Source organism: Chenopodium quinoa, unplaced genomic scaffold, assembly GCF_001683475.1.
Source record: "Chenopodium quinoa cultivar QQ74 unplaced genomic scaffold, ASM168347v1, whole genome shotgun sequence".
Taxonomy (NCBI): Eukaryota; Viridiplantae; Streptophyta; class Magnoliopsida; order Caryophyllales; family Amaranthaceae; genus Chenopodium; species Chenopodium quinoa.
Window position 1 is genome coordinate 33,123 of NW_018745265.1, and position 16,044 is coordinate 49,166.

Consider the following 16,044-nt stretch of genomic DNA (forward strand, 5'->3'; position numbering starts at 1 on the left):
CACATGAGGAAGAATCTCACAATCTCACCTACTAATTAAAAAACTTACTAAAGAGAACAGGTTCTAATTAATAATGTGTTGTACATCTCTTAATACTTCATCTCTTTTTTTTCCCATGTTCAATCTTTATTTTGTTTGGTGCAATCGCATTATTGATTAATAAGATCCTCGCGCAGCTTATGCTCTAATAATAGTGTTTTACAAGAAATTAAAAGTTTGTTATAAGAAAGAATAAAGATGACGGTAGGTGAGACATAAAGATAGCTAAATCACAATAATAATAATAATAATAATAAAAATAAATAAACTTTGCAACGTTATAGCTTTGCAATCAACCACCTCTTTTTTGCTCCTCTTTCTCCATTCTTCTTTCTTCTTCCGAACACCTCTCTTCTCATTTGCTCTCTTACAACTATAGTGCGGCTATTGTCATTCATTTTCTCTTCATTACTACTATTCCTGAAATTTAATCCCAACTAAACAATCAGTTATTTTTAATTCATCAATGTAATCATTATTTCCTTGTTAATTAGTACTCCGTAGATAGACTAGTAAAATAGAAAAATGATGCTACCCTAAATATACCACTTATTAATGCCCAAACAAAACATCTAACATCACACTTATTGACTAAAATCCATCTAATATTAATCATGCAGCAACTTTTGATGAATTTTTGAGACGGTGTAGTTCATCAATGACAGCAGTTAAACTATCATAAGATGAACCACCTTGTTGAACAGCCTTCTTAGCAGCGATGCCAAACTCCTTGGCGCGCTGCCTCCTTTCCTGAGCCTCCACATGATCACCCATCATCTCCCTCACAGCATTCTCAATCTTATCTCTCTTCACTAACTCATCCGTTCCATCAATCATGGAGCTCCACTTCATATTTCCAACCCCAACTCCAATCTTTAATACATCAATAAACAACTTTCTATTGTAGAATTGTTCAGCAGAGAGTGGCCAAACCACGACTGGTAGCCCTGCAGCGAGGGACTCTTCCGAAGAGTTCCACCCACAGTGTGTCACGAACCCACCAATGGCAGGGTGCTCTAATATCTGTGGTTGGGGTGCCCATCCTTCTATAAGCATCCCAATACTTTTCTGAGATATCCTTTCTTCAAATCCCTCGGGTAACCATTTCACCCCTACTTCCTCTGACTCCTTCTTTCGGACCACCCATATAAATGGGTGACCCGAAGATTCAAGTGCATGAGCAATCTCCAATAGTTGAGCTGAGCTAAACCTTGATAAACTTCCAAAACTAACGTACACAACTTTTCCACGTGGCATTTTATCGAGCCACTCCAAACAAGGGTGTTTGCTTGGGTTGTTCTCATCCGATTTGTTATTGTCGTGGTTGAGCTTGTCCTTGGAGTTGATTTTGTGTAGAGCATGGTCATGGTGTAGGAAAATAGGGCCAATACACCAGGTACGACAGTCCAAAGTGGTCCTGTAGAAATCTATGTAGTCTTTCTCCAACTCATAGAAGGTATCAACAAGAAGACCGTAAGAGTTGCCATCTGCCTCTTTAATTTTGTTCAAGAATGTGGTGTAGAAATTTGAACTTTGGATCCATGGCGGATGTTCTGAACGGGTCATGTAGATTGGATGTGGGAGTCCCGGCAATAGGAAGGGTTCGTCATCAGATTTCACATTCTCATAAGGAGTATACCTACACATACATACGACATACATAGATACATACATTGTTAATAGACAATAATTAAATAATTAAACTAGGACCTCCAAAAAATTAAAATGTGTTAAAATGAATAGCTAGCTACTTTAGTTAGCTGTTGCTAACATACCTATCAAAGGCATCAATAGCTGCGAGGGAAAAAGCAGCTTGACCATGATGTACCAAACGAGGGATACCAAGGTCTTCCGCGAGAGCAGTGGTCCAAAAACAGTGAGTATCAGCGACAATGCAGTCAGGCTTAGCAGCCCGGACCATAGCCTCAATGGGAGCTTGAAGCATGAAAAATGCTTGGAGGACTCTACCGGCCATATCGGTGTTAGTAGCGGCACTGAAGCTCTCAATCCCCTCGGGCAAGCCGACTTCCTTGCTAGGGAAGTCGACATACTCAAGGTCGATGTGTAATCCTAATTGGTTGAGAGAGGGGATGGAATCGCGAAAAGAGAGGGAATTGTGATAAGTAGTAAGGAAAATAACATGCACCCCGCGAGATGCAAATAACTTAGCAATTTGAAAGAGAGGTAAGTAGTGACTTGGTGTTAAGTAGGGGATAAAGTATGCTGTTAAACTGCTTTTTTTGCGTGCATTTGAATCCATTTTTAATACTCCACCAATTATTTTTTTAATTTATTTATTTCAATTTTGAGCATGCTATTTGTACTCGAAAGAAAGTGAACAAGGATGGGCACGCAACTCTCCGCTCGTGTTCCTCGAGGACCTGCTACACTAGGACAGTTTAATAAAAAAAAACTACTTAAAAGTAACTTTTTCATTCAATTCTATGGAGTACTCTGTAGTCTGTACTATCTCCAATTCAGAGTAATGTACTCTGTTTTTTTTCCCCTAAGGATGTGTTTAGTTTTAGGCCTTGTTTGACAAATGTCTGTTGGCTGGTTCACTTGGCTTGTTTGACTAGCTGGAATGTTTAGCTGTTTATAATGACTTTTAAAATTGGCTGTTTAAGCTAGCTGTTTATAAAAGTGTTTGGTAAATTAATTGTTGGTTGTTGGCTGTTTATTAGATAATTTGTGAACCAACAAGCCAAAAGCCAACAAAAAAGCTACTCAAAGCAGCTTTTTCATTTTGTCTTAAAAGCCAGTTTTTTCGCTGACTAAAAAGCTAATTACCAAACGCATTTTTTGGCTGTTTGACCACCTAAAAAAGCCAAAAGCTAAAAGCTAACCAAAAAGCCAAAAGCCAAAAGCTAACCAAAAAGCCATTAAAAAGCCAATTACCAAACATGGCCTTAGAAAATGAGATGGACTACGCACTCATAATTTCATAAATAGTTGTAGTACTTTTTTTTACTTGTAAGACACTTTCTTGAAACACTATTTAAAAAGATAATTTCTAGTAAAATAGATAAATTGACGAAATTAGATACTCCGTGTACATTTTAAATCGTATAATCTGCACTTTACTTTTTCCTTATCAATGGTAAAATTATTTCTATTAACTAGCCTTATGGCTTGTGCAATGCACGAGTTATTTATTGGTATATAATATACTTGTAAATTTTTATTGGAAAATGAATAGTTTAAAAAGGAGAAAAAAATTAAATGTAATTGTAGAAGAAATTAATTTGGGAAAAAGTGAACCAATTAACATTCATACATGTTTTGAATTAAATTAAATGAAGGTTTTTTTTTTTTTTTTTTAATATGAGAAAGGGGATTGAAAAAAAGGTTAAATGAGGTAACATGTGGCATTGATGAAAAATAAAATGTACATGTGGCATGTTGAAGATGATGGTTAGTGTTTTTAAATACTAAAAATATAGTGTATTCTATAGATATAGATTTGGTTATAGATTTGTCTATTTACCTAGTCAATTGTATAATTTAAAATACGTGTAAAAACGTTGTGTTGCAAGTAAATAAAAAAAATGGAGAAACGGGTACATGATTTTTGTAAACCTAATCAAACAAAGTTTGGCCCCAAAAAAAAAACCCCCTATTTTAGGCACTTTTTTGGGCATGTCCTAGCCTAGCCCAAATTTTCAAAAAAATATAAATGAGTTTGGAGTCCAAAAATTCAAATTATGTTAAAATTTTGACCGGACTCGATTTTGGCCACGTAGCGGGTTTGTACATGACTCAAACTTGACTACAAGTCTAAACTTGAAATCCCATCTAACTTGATTATCTTTTGACCAAAACATCTCAAATTCAAATTTGACCCATTCGGGCCAAACTGGACACAAAATGACCCGATTCATATCCGACCTAACTACAGTATTTGATTTTGGATCTATGCCAATAATTAATGCACCAACCAAACATCTATGTCACACAGTCACACTATTTGACTAAAATCCTTGCATGTCATCGTGGCAGTTTTAAAGTTTCAGTGAAACATGAATTTCAACTCATCTTCGATCCTCACCTGTTGAGGTATAGATGTATAATAGATATTTAAATTATAAGCTGACTATGATTAGTTTGTTATGCTTATGCTGACTAGGACAATTCTATTACAAGTTTGTTACAGAATCTCTTGTAATATTTGCTGTATAAATAAATAAGCTGCAATTAAACCTGGGCACGGGCCGGGTTGGCCCGCGTGCCGCCCGGCACGGCCCGCCGTTCGGCGCAGCCCGGCACGACCCGAATTCAAGCACGGCACGGCACGAAGTTCAACTCCCGTGCCACGGGCCGTGCCACGGACAGGGTTGAGAATTCCCATGCACGGCCCGGCACGAGCACGGCCATGGCCTGCCGTGCTGGCCCGTCGTGCCGGCCCGCAGGCACGGCCCGGAACGGCCCGCGGGCCAACGGTAATGTTACCGTTTATTCTAGCTCCTTAATAAGCCAAAAAAACGGCTAAAAAACGGCTAGTTTTTTGCCAATTTGCTCCCCAAAAATTCTATAAATACTCACCTCCATTTCATTCCCAAATCACAATCTCTTCTTCTTATCTCTTATATTCTCTAAATCTCTAATAATCCTTATTTTCTTAAATTCTCTAATTATTCTCTTAAATTTTCTAATTATTTTCCTAATATCGGAAAAAATTAAAAAGTTCGTAATCGTAATTAGTGGAGCGTTGAAGCACGGTTGTAAGATCTAAACTAATCTTAAATTTATTATTGTTTTATTGTTATTATTAGAATAATCTTGTTTAATTATTATTGTTGTTAATTGTTATTGTTGTTGTTATAATTGTTGTTATTAATTATTATTATTGTTACAATTGTTGTTATTATTTATTTTTGTTGTTATTATTACTGTTATAGTTGTTGTTATTAATTATTATTATTGATATTTTTATTGTTAAAATTGTTGTTATTAATTATTATTATTATAGTTAATCACTTTTTATTAAAAAATTAATTGTTAATTATGGCATCGAACAACCCATCATCTAGGTCTAGGGGGAAAGGCCGACTTATCCGTAGTAGTAGTTCTAGGGAACCACCAAATACAACGAGCCCCCAAATTACGAGTTAAACCAATGACCCCATTTACTTCCCCCCGGGCTATGAGCCATATAATACGTCGGGATTTCCAGCACCACCACTAAACCAATTTCCACTACCACCATACCAATTTCCACCTAATTATATCGGTGATCAACAAAACTATTGTTCTAGCCAAGGTAGCCAAGAAAGTACCCGAATTCCCTCCGGTTCTACCCCTTCTACTGCCACTCCCACTAGTCCCACTACTAACCATCACACACATCATGAATGGTTAACCGAAACTGAGATGCTACTTTTGAAAAACCGAAGGAGTGAGGTATGACGTTATTTTGTCCTAAGTAAAGATGGTGAACAATGGGCAAAATGTAAAACATGTAATAGTGTATTCACGGCAGTTACCAAAAACGGGACGGGACACTTATCTAGACACATGAAAGCTTGTGCAAAACAAGCTAGTGATCCAACCCAGCCCAAAATTTCCCAATTCCATCCATACGGCTTTATATACAACTATGAGAGGGATAGGGATGAACTAGGAAAAATGATAGTACACGCCGAACAACCTTTTCTTTTCTCGGAAAGTGACGCATTCAACACCTACATTAACAAAGCACTACAACCCCAACATAAAAGAATCTCTAGGAAAACCGTTCGTTCCGCCGCAATGAAAAATTTCCTAGAGTACAAAGTCCGGTTACAAGCCGAATTGAGTAACCTTAACTGTAGAGTATCTTTAACAGCCGATTCTTGGGATAGTGGTTATAAATATCACTATTTATGTGTGACTTGCCATTGGGTAGATGATCAATGGATGTTACAAAAAAGAATAATACATTTCGAAATGCTGGAATACCCACACACCGGCATTAACATTGCTCACCATTTAATGCAAGCAATAGACGAATACAACCTTCGAGATAAAATGATGTCTATGACTTTTGATAATGCAACCTCTATGACATACACAGCTAATCTTATCAAACAAAACTTAACCGATGTACTATTAGACGGTGAAGCTTTTCATACTAGATGTGTTTGCCATGTACTTAACTTATGTGTACATGATGGAGTTCGGGCAATTGGCCCATACTACAGCAAAATCAGATATGCTATTATGTCTATTAATAGCTCTAACATGAGATACCAAGAATGGAAGAGTTTTCTAAAACAACAAAAGATAAGGGTAATAAAAATTAGAACCGATTGCCCAACTAGGTGGAATTCCACCTATGACATGTTAACAAAGGCAATTGAGTACAAGGGCCCGTTAACATTATTTTACAACCAAAAATTTCCACAAAATGCTTTGTATGATGATGATTGGAATAACTGTGAAAGATATATGCAATTTTTACAGTTATTATATAACATGACGTATTGTTTTTCTATTGTTTACAATCCTTGTGCTCAAAACTTTCTTTCTAATGCATGCTTACTCGCCCAACTTTTCGCTGATCATCGCCATCAAAGTGATTATGATCAGTATCTTCCAGCAATGGAAAAAAAGTGGCGTAAATATTATAGTGAGATTCCTTTGATTTATATTTTTGCTTCCATATTAGATCCTAGGCAAAAGTATGAAAACACATTTATGTTAGTTGACATTTACTTTCAATGCATGTTTCTTGACGATGATGTAGAAAACCAGACCTGGGCACCGTGCCGGGCCGTGCCGCCGCGGGCCGTGTTTGGCGGGCCACGGGCTGGTTCGTGCCGTGCCGGTCGTGCCGGCGGGCCCAGGATTTCGTGTCGTGCCGTGCCGACCATTTTCACAGGCCAGCCCACGGCACGACACGGCCCTCGTGCCTGGCGGGCTCGTGCCGTGCCGGCCACGTGCCGGCCTGCGGGCTGGTGCAGTTTTCAAATAATTTTTTTTTTTTTTTTTATATATATGACAACATTATAAATTAATAAGTTTATAATGTATATAAGTTATAAAATTATAATTATAAGTTTTATAAGGTTATAACTTATAAGTTTATAACTTATAAGTTATAAGTTATTAAGTTATGAATTTTATAATTATAAGTTGAATATTTATGTTTTATAATTTGTATATTCAATATTTATATTTATATATTTACTTTATACTATTACTTTAAAATTTCATGTTTATGATTTATTAGTAATTGGTATAATTTTTTTTTTTAATATGAATTTACAAATTGTAACAAAACGGGGAAAAAAGGCAAATTGGACTTTGGATGTGAATAATGCGTACTTTATATTATTATTACTTGAGTTGAGAAAATTGTACAATGATAACAATGATAAAAATCATACAATGATGGTATTAAACAAAAATTGGAAAATGATAAAATTGATATTTTTAAAATCGTACAATATACAATAATTGTCTATTCTTCTTCTTCTCCTTCTTCTTGCTCGTCTTCGTCTTCGCCTTCGCCTTCAAGGTCATCGGCTAGTTGCATAGATTGGGAACTAGTCGAACCCGAACCGGAAGCGGAGGTTCCTTCTTCGTTGTTGTTGTGGTCGTAAGAACGGTCTTGTGAGCGATTTTCCGCATCCAACCAATCTTTGAAACACACGCACATTTCTAGTGTTTCGGGTTTTAGACTTGTTCTTCTATCGTCTAAAACCCTTCCGGATGCGCTGAAAGCTCGTTCGGAGGCGACGGAGGAAACTTGGATAGCAAGAATGTCTCGTGCCATTGCCGCCAAAGTTGGATGCTTCGAGCTTTGTTGTTTCCACCATGCAAGGAGGTCGAGGCTGTTTATCTCATCGTCGTCCATGCCTTTGGTGAAGTCGTAACTCAGGTACATCTGCAACTCCGAGACGTCGCTTTGCGTTCTCCTGATTGATGAATCACCTGAAAACCTTGAAATCAAGTTAGTAGCTTGTGAAAATAAATGTTTGGCCTTCTTACTTACGTTTTTGGATGGTTGGGAAGACCCTGAGCGAGGAACGGTGCCATATTTGGCTTCATAGACTCTATATAAAGCAAAAAACTGATCCTTCACATTAGTCTTATAGTTTTCTACATCATCGTCAAGAAACATGCATTGAAAGTAAATGTCAACTAACATTAATGTGTTTTCATACTTTTGCCTAGGATCTAATATGGAAGCAAAAATATAAATCAAAGGAATCTCACTATAATATTTACGCCACTTTTTTTCCATTGCTGGAAGATACTGATCATAATCACTTTGATGGCGATGATCAGCGAAAAGTTGGGCGAGTAAGCATGCATTAGAAAGAAAGTTTTGAGCACAAGGATTGTAAACAGTAGAAAAACAATATGTCATGTTATATAATAACTGTAAAAATTGCATATATCTTTCACAGTTATTCCAATCATCATCATACAAAGCATTTTGTGGAAATTTTTGGTTGTAAAATAATGTTAACGGGCCCTTGTACTCAATTGCCTTTGTTAACATGTCATAGGTGGAATTCCACCTAGTTGGGCAATCGGTTCTAATTTTTATTACCCTTATCTTTTGTTGTTTTAGAAAACTCTTCCATTCTTGGTATCTCATGTTAGAGCTATTAATAGACATAATAGCATATCTGATTTTGCTGTAGTATGGACCAATTGCCCGAACTCCATCCTGTACACATAAGTTAAGTACATGGCAAACACATCTAGTATGAAAAGCTTCACCGTCTAATAGTATATCGGTTAAGTTTTGTTTGATAAGATTAGCTGTGTATGTCATAGAGGTTGCATTATCAAAAGTCATAGACATCATTTTATCTCGAAGGTTGTATTCGTCTATTGCTTGCATTAAATGGTGAGCAATGTTAATGCCGGTGTGTGGGTATTCCAGCATTTCGAAATGTATTATTCTTTTTTGTAACATCCATTGATCATCTACCCAATGTCAAGTCACACATAAATAGTGATATTTATAACCACTATCCCAAGAATCGGCTGTTAAAGATACTCTACAGTTAAGGTTACTCAATTCGGCTTGTAACCGGACTTTGTACTCTAGGAAATTTTTCATTGCGGCGGAACGAACGGTTTTCCTAGAGATTCTTTTATGTTGGGGTTGTAGTGCTTTGTTAATGTAGGTGTTGAATGCGTCACTTTCCGAGAAAAGAAAAGGTTGTTCGGCGTGTACTATCATTTTCCCTAGTTCATCCCTATCCCTCTCATAGTTGTATGTAAAGCCGTATGGATGGAATTGGGAAATTTTGGGCTGGGTTGGATCACTAGCTGGTTTTGCACAAGCTTTCATGTGTCTAGATAAGTGTCCCGTCCCGTTTTTGGTAACTGCCGTGAATACACTATTACATGTTTTACATTTTGCCCATTGTTCACCATCTTTACTTAGGACAAAATAACGCCATACCTCACTCCTTCGGTTTTTCAAAAGTAGCATCTCAGTTTCGGTTAACCATTCATGATGTGTGTGATGGTTAGTAGTGGGACTAGTGGGAGTGGCAGTAGAAGGGGTAGAACCGGAGGGAATTCGGGTACTTTCTTGGCTACCTTGGCTAGAACAATAGTTTTGTTGATCACCGATATAATTAGGTGGAAATTGGTATGGTGGTAGTGGAAATTGGTTTAGTGGTGGTGCTGGAAATCCCGACGTATTATATGGCTCATAGCCCGGGGGGAAGTAAATGGGGTCATTGGTTTAACTCGTAATTTGGGGGCTCGTTGTATTTGGTGGTTCCCTAGAACTACTACTACGGATAAGTCGGCCTTTCCCCCTAGACCTAGATGATGGGTTGTTCGATGCCATAATTAACAATTAATTTTTTAATAAAAAGTGGTTAACTATAATAATAATAATTAATAACAACAATTTTAACAATAAAAATATCAATAATAATAATTAATAACAACAACTATAACAGTAACAATAACAACAAAAATAAATAATAACAACAATTGTAACAATAATAATAATTAATAACAACAATTATAACAACAACAATAACAATTAACAACAATAATAATTAAACAAGATTATTCTAATAATAACAATAAAACAATAATAAATTTAAGATTAGTTTAGATCTTACAACCGTGCTTCAACGCTCCACTAATTACGATTACGAACTTTTTAATTTTTTCCGATATTAGGAAAATAATTAGAGAATTTAAGAGAATAATTAGAGAATTTAAGAATATAAGGATTATTAGAGATTTAGAGAATATAAGAGATAAGAAGAAGAGATTGTGATTTTGTGATTTGGGAATGAAATGGAGGTGAGTATTTATAGAATTTTTGGGGAGCAAATTGGCAAAAAACTAGCTGTTTTTTAGCCGTTTTTTTGGCTTATTAAGGAGCTAGAATAAACGGTAACATTACCGTTGGTTCGCGGGCCGTTCCGGGCCGTGCCTGCGGGTCGGCACGGCGGGCCATGGCCGTGCTCGTGCCGGGCCGTGCATGGGAATTCTCAACCCTGTCCGTGGCACGGCCCGTGGCACGGGAGTTGAACTTCGTGTCGTGCCGTGCTTGAATTCGGGCCGTGCCGGGCTGCGCCGAACGGCGGGCCGTGCCGGGCGGCACGCGGGCCAACCTGGCCCGTGCCCAGGTTTATAGAAAACTATAAGACTAATGTGAAGGATCAGTTTTTTGCTTTATATAGAGTCTATGAAGCCAAATATGGCACCGTTCCTCGCTCAGGGCCTTCCCAACCATCCAAAAACGTAAGTAAGAAGGCCAAACATTTATTTTCACAAGCTACTAACTTGATTTCAAGGTTTTCAGGTGATTCATCAATCAGGAGAACGCAAAGCGACGTCTCGGAGTTGCAGATGTACCTGAGTTACGACTTCACCAAAGGCATGGACGACGATGAGATAAATAGCCTCGACCTCCTTGCATGGTGGAAACAACAAAGCTCGAAGCATCCAACTTTGGCGGCAATGGCACGAGACATTCTTGCTATCCAAGTTTCCTCCGTCGCCTCCGAACGAGCTTTCAGCGCATCCGGAAGGGTTTTAGACGATAGAAGAACAAGTCTAAAACCCGAAACACTAGAAATGTGCGTGTGTTTCAAAGATTGGTTGGATGCGGAAAATCGCTCACAAGACCGTTCTTACGACCACAACGACAACGAAGAAGGAACCTCCGCTTCCGGTTCGGGTTCGGCTAGTTCCCAATCTATGCAACTAGCCGATGACCTTGAAGGCGAAGGCGAAGACGAAGACGAGCAAGAAGAAGGAGAAGAAGAATAGACAATTATTGTATATTGTACGATTTTAAAAATATCAATTTTATCATTTTCCAATTTTTGTTTAATACCATCATTGTATGATTTTTATCATTGTTATCATTGTACAATTTTCTCAACTCAAGTAATAATAATATAAAGTACGCATTATTCACATCCAAAGTCCAATTTGCCTTTTTTCCCCGTTTTGTTACAATTTGTAAATTCATATTAAAAAAAAAAAAATTATACCAATTACTAATAAATCATAAACATGAAATTTTAAAGTAATAGTATAAAGTAAATATATAAATATAAATATTGAATATACAAATTATAAAACATAAATATTCAACTTATAATTATAAAATTCATAACTTAATAACTTATAACTTATAAGTTATAAACTTATAAAACTTATAATTATAATTTTATAACTTATATACATTATAAACTTATTAATTTATAATGTTGTCATATATATAAAAAAAAATAATAAAAAAATTAAAAAATTATTTGAAAACTGCACCAGCCCGCTGCCAGCCCGCAGGCCGGCACGTGGCCGGCACGGCACGAGCCCGCCAGGCACGAGGGTCGTGCCGTGCCGTGGGCTGGCCTGTGTAAATGGTCGGCACGGCACGGCACGAAATCCTGGGCCCGCCGGCATGACCAGCACGGCACGAACCAGCCCGTGGCCCGCCAGGCACGACCTGGCACGGTGCCCAGGTCTGGCTGCAATCATCACATAAAAAACTAAGTTAAGCATTTGATAAAAGATTTCTTTCTCTCTCTACGAAATTCTCTTTCAATTTTTTCCTGATTCTTCCTTTCTCTATTACCTTGTAAAAAAAATACTTCCAATATAATTTTTGTTTTATTGATCTTCAAACATTACATTAGAAAAGAACAAAGGAAGATTATTATTTTATGAAAGAATATGTCATCTGACATCTACAATAATTATCAAGATTTGTAAATAACTAATTTAGAGCTCGTTTGACATTGTTGTGGTTTTCTGTTTTTTGGTTTTTTGTTTTTCAAAATCATTTGAATAAAAAATTATTCAAACTTATTAAAAACATGATAATTTTGAAAACTGACAACACAAAAGTGAAAACACCTTTTTTTTGTTTCTGGTTTTTTGTTTTTTTTAAAAAAAAAAAAGAAAACAGAAAACTGAAAACCAAAAACAATGCCAAACAAGCCCTTAAAAATCAAAACAAGCACAATTTCCATAATCATAATTATTTAAATTTAATTTGTGCATATAATTGAGCACAATTTTAACTTGCTTCACACTTGATGTCTTGAGACGTTGGAATCATGCAACATCATTTGATGTCTTGAGACGTTGTAGTTCATCAATGACAGCAGTTAAGTCATCATAAGAAGAACCACCTTGTTGAACAGCCTTGTTAGCGGCGATGCCAAACTCCTTGGCGCGCTGCCTCCTTTCCTGAGCCTCCTCATGATCTCCCATCAACTCCCTCACAGCATTCTCAATCTTATCTCTCTTCACTAACTCATCCGTTCCATCAATCATGGAGCTCCACTTCATATTCCCAACCCCAACTCCGATCTTTAATACATCGATAAATAACTTTCGATGATAGAACTGTTCAGCAGAAAGAGGCCAGGCCACCACAGGTAGCCCCGCGGAAAGGGACTCTACCGATGAGTTCCACCCACAGTGAGTCACGAACCCACCAATGGCCGGGTGCTCCAATATCTTTAATTGGGGTGCCCATCCTTGTATAAGCATCCCAATACTTTTCTCAGAAATTCTTTCCTCAAATCCCTCGGGTAGCCATTTATCCGTCACTTCCTTGGACTCCCCCTCCGTTTTTCGGACCACCCAAATAAATGGTTGGCCTGAAGATTCAAGTCCCTCAGCAATCTCAAACAGCTGAGCTGAGCTAAACCTTGATATGCTTCCAAAGCTTACATACACAACTTTTCCTTGTGGCATTTTATCCAGCCATTCCAAACAAGGGTGTTTATCGGTCTCCTCTGCTTTGCTGTTGTTGTTGTCCAAGCCGGAGTTGAGTTTTTTGAGAACAAGATCATGGTGTAGGAAAAGAGGGCCGATACACCAAGTACGACGTTCCAAGGTGTTCCGGAAGTAATCTATGTAGTCTTTCTCCAACTCATAGAAGCTATCAACAAGAACACCATAACAGTTGCGATCAGCCTCTTTAACTTTGTTGGAAAATGTGGTGTAGGGACTCGGAGTTTGGATCCATTGCGGAAGTTCTGAGCGGGTCATGTATATTGGATGTGGGAGTCCCGGTAGTAGGAAGGTTTCGTCGTCAGATTTCACATCCTCATAAGGAGTATACCTACATATATTAAACCAGGACACAGGTCAATTGACCATATTGGTATATAAGTTAACACCCTTATGACATATTGGTATATAAATTATTGTCGGCGACATATTGGTATAAAAATTAACATGTGGCGACATATTGGTATATAAATTAACAAATTGTGACATTTACCCCTACTTTTTCTTCGGATGAAAGAGCGTGTTGTATACTTCAAAATTTTATTTTAATTACTTTTGCAATATTATTTATTATCATAATATACTTATTCAGCACCAAATAATAATTTTTCCCTCTTCCCTTCCAATACAATAACTTTGATAAATCAATCAAACGATAAAACCCCAAAGAACTAATAAACAATAGACAAAATCTCAATATTAGTTATTAAATTTCAAAACCAATTACTAGTAGACGCTAACTTTCATTATTACTTCATTTGTATTATATCCACAACTTTGTAAATCAACAATATAATAAGAAAATACATATATATGAGTGTTTTTTTTTTTTTAAAAAAAAAAGAAGAATCTACCCTTGTGATGCTTCAATGACTAACGGCTCCAACGCCCTCAATACATTCAAGCTTATATCCCTTTGCTCAAGCTTTCCTATTCGTTTCCCCCTAGCTTCTTTCTCATCACTTTTGGGCTTCCAACCTTTTTTTTTTTTTTTTGGATTTTTACTTCATATTTTTTTTAAATTAATATAAAACGTAGAGAAAAGTACAAAAAAACAAAATGTCAAATAAAAGTTATTAGCACTAAAATTAAGCGCGTGTATTATACACATATCCTCCGACGAGAAAATAGGGGTAAATGTCGCAATTTGTCGACTTATATACCAATATGTCGCCACATGTTAATTTTTATACCAATATGTCGTCGGCAATAACTTTTATACTAATTTGTCATAAGGGTGTTAACTTTTATACCAATATGGTCAATTGACCTACAATAAATGTTAGACAAAAAATTAATTTAGATATTTAAATGTAATTCCTATACTTTGACCTCTAATCAATGGGAAATTCCCTGTTGACCTCAAATCAAATTAATGGGATATTTAGAGAAATAAAATTTGTTTTTTTTCGTGAATAAATTAATAATTTTTCCATTATTGTGGACTCCACAATTAAATAAAATTATTGGTTTATTTACGGAAATGCCATGTGAAAAACCAAAAAAAAATTTCACTATGAGAAAGTTGAGCATCCCACAAATCAATAGACGATACAACAATAAATGACTATATAGGTTGTACATACCTATCAATGGCATCAACAGCTGAGAGGGCAAAAGCAGCTCGAACATGGTAAATCAAACGAGGGATACCAAGGTTGGCAGCGAGTTCAGTGGTCCAAAAACAGTGCATATCAGCGACAATACAGTCAGGCTTAGCAGCCCGAACCTTAGCTTCGATGGGAGCTTGAAGCATGAAAAAAGCTCGGAAGATTTTACCGGCAATTTCCAAGTTAGGAGAGGCACTGAAGTTCTCAACCCCCTCGGGCAAGCCGACTTCCTTGCTAGGGAAGTGAACATAGTCGAGGTCGATGTCAAGGCCGAGTTTGTTGAGGGAATCGATTGAATCGCGAAAAGAGAGGGAGTTGTGATAAGTGGTAAGGAATGTTACGTGCACCCCGCGGGATGCAAACAACTTAGCAATTTGGAAGAGAGGTAAGTAGTGACTCGGTGTCAAGTACGGGATAAAGTACGCTGTTAGATTGCTTTTTTTGCTTCCATTTTCTTCCATGTGTTTTTTTTCTTTACAAACTTTAGTGCGTGTACATATCAACCTGACTTGGACCCGTTATTTGTAATGGAATGACTTACTACGTATTTTGTATAAGGGTGGAAAGACTGGAAACTGGGTGCTCGTGTTCCTCGAGGAACGGCGACTGTAGATTATATCTGAGACGAGATTAGCTCGTAATTACTCCGTACTTATCATTTATGATTCCTCAAAAGATTTTGACACTGATGCAGTCAATGACTATTGATTTACCTCTTTTTTTAGTGTGTTTGATAATCAATATTTAGGCCCGGTTAACTTCACCTTAAAAAAATAATATTAAGCAAATTTAATTTCAGTTTAGTAAAAATAAATTCAGTTCAGTAAAGGTAATTTCAGTTCATTAAAATTAATTTAAGCTCAGTAAAAATAATTTAGGAGTAACTAGTATGATCAGGGGTTACTAGGTTTGAAGGGTTACTTAGTCAGGGATTACTAAGAGAATCAAGGGTTACTTGTTTGTTAGCTAGTCACACCGTGTGACCAACCACACACAAAACTTGCTGATTATAAATAATAGAGATGGGAGTAGGGAGAGGGGAAACATGATTTCATAAGGTTATAATCATCTATCTACATCATGCCTAACATTAACCCACTAAACCCAGCCACTACTATTATAATTTCACTAACACAAACTAATTAACTAAAAGTTAACTAGCCAT

At 36.9% G+C, this 16,044-nt stretch overlaps 2 protein-coding genes across 2 annotated transcripts; both read right to left on the bottom strand.

Annotated features, from left to right (window-relative positions):
• Positions 1–281: 281 nt before the first annotated feature.
• LOC110711361 (anthocyanin 3'-O-beta-glucosyltransferase-like) lies at positions 282–2,341 on the bottom strand. Its single transcript, XM_021889731.1, has 2 exons — positions 1,815–2,341; positions 282–1,678 (listed from the first exon to the last, which is right to left on the bottom strand). Exons 1-2 carry the CDS (start codon positions 2,297–2,299, stop codon positions 652–654), a joined length of 1,512 nt encoding a protein of 503 aa, XP_021745423.1. The 5' UTR covers positions 2,300–2,341; the 3' UTR covers positions 282–651.
• A 10,122-nt stretch (positions 2,342–12,463) lies between these two features.
• LOC110711362 (anthocyanin 3'-O-beta-glucosyltransferase-like) lies at positions 12,464–15,408 on the bottom strand. The gene is made up of 2 exons (XM_021889732.1): positions 14,856–15,408; positions 12,464–13,600 (listed from the first exon to the last, which is right to left on the bottom strand). Exons 1-2 carry the CDS (start codon positions 15,338–15,340, stop codon positions 12,583–12,585), a joined length of 1,503 nt encoding a protein of 500 aa, XP_021745424.1. The 5' UTR covers positions 15,341–15,408; the 3' UTR covers positions 12,464–12,582.
• Positions 15,409–16,044: the final 636 nt, after the last annotated feature.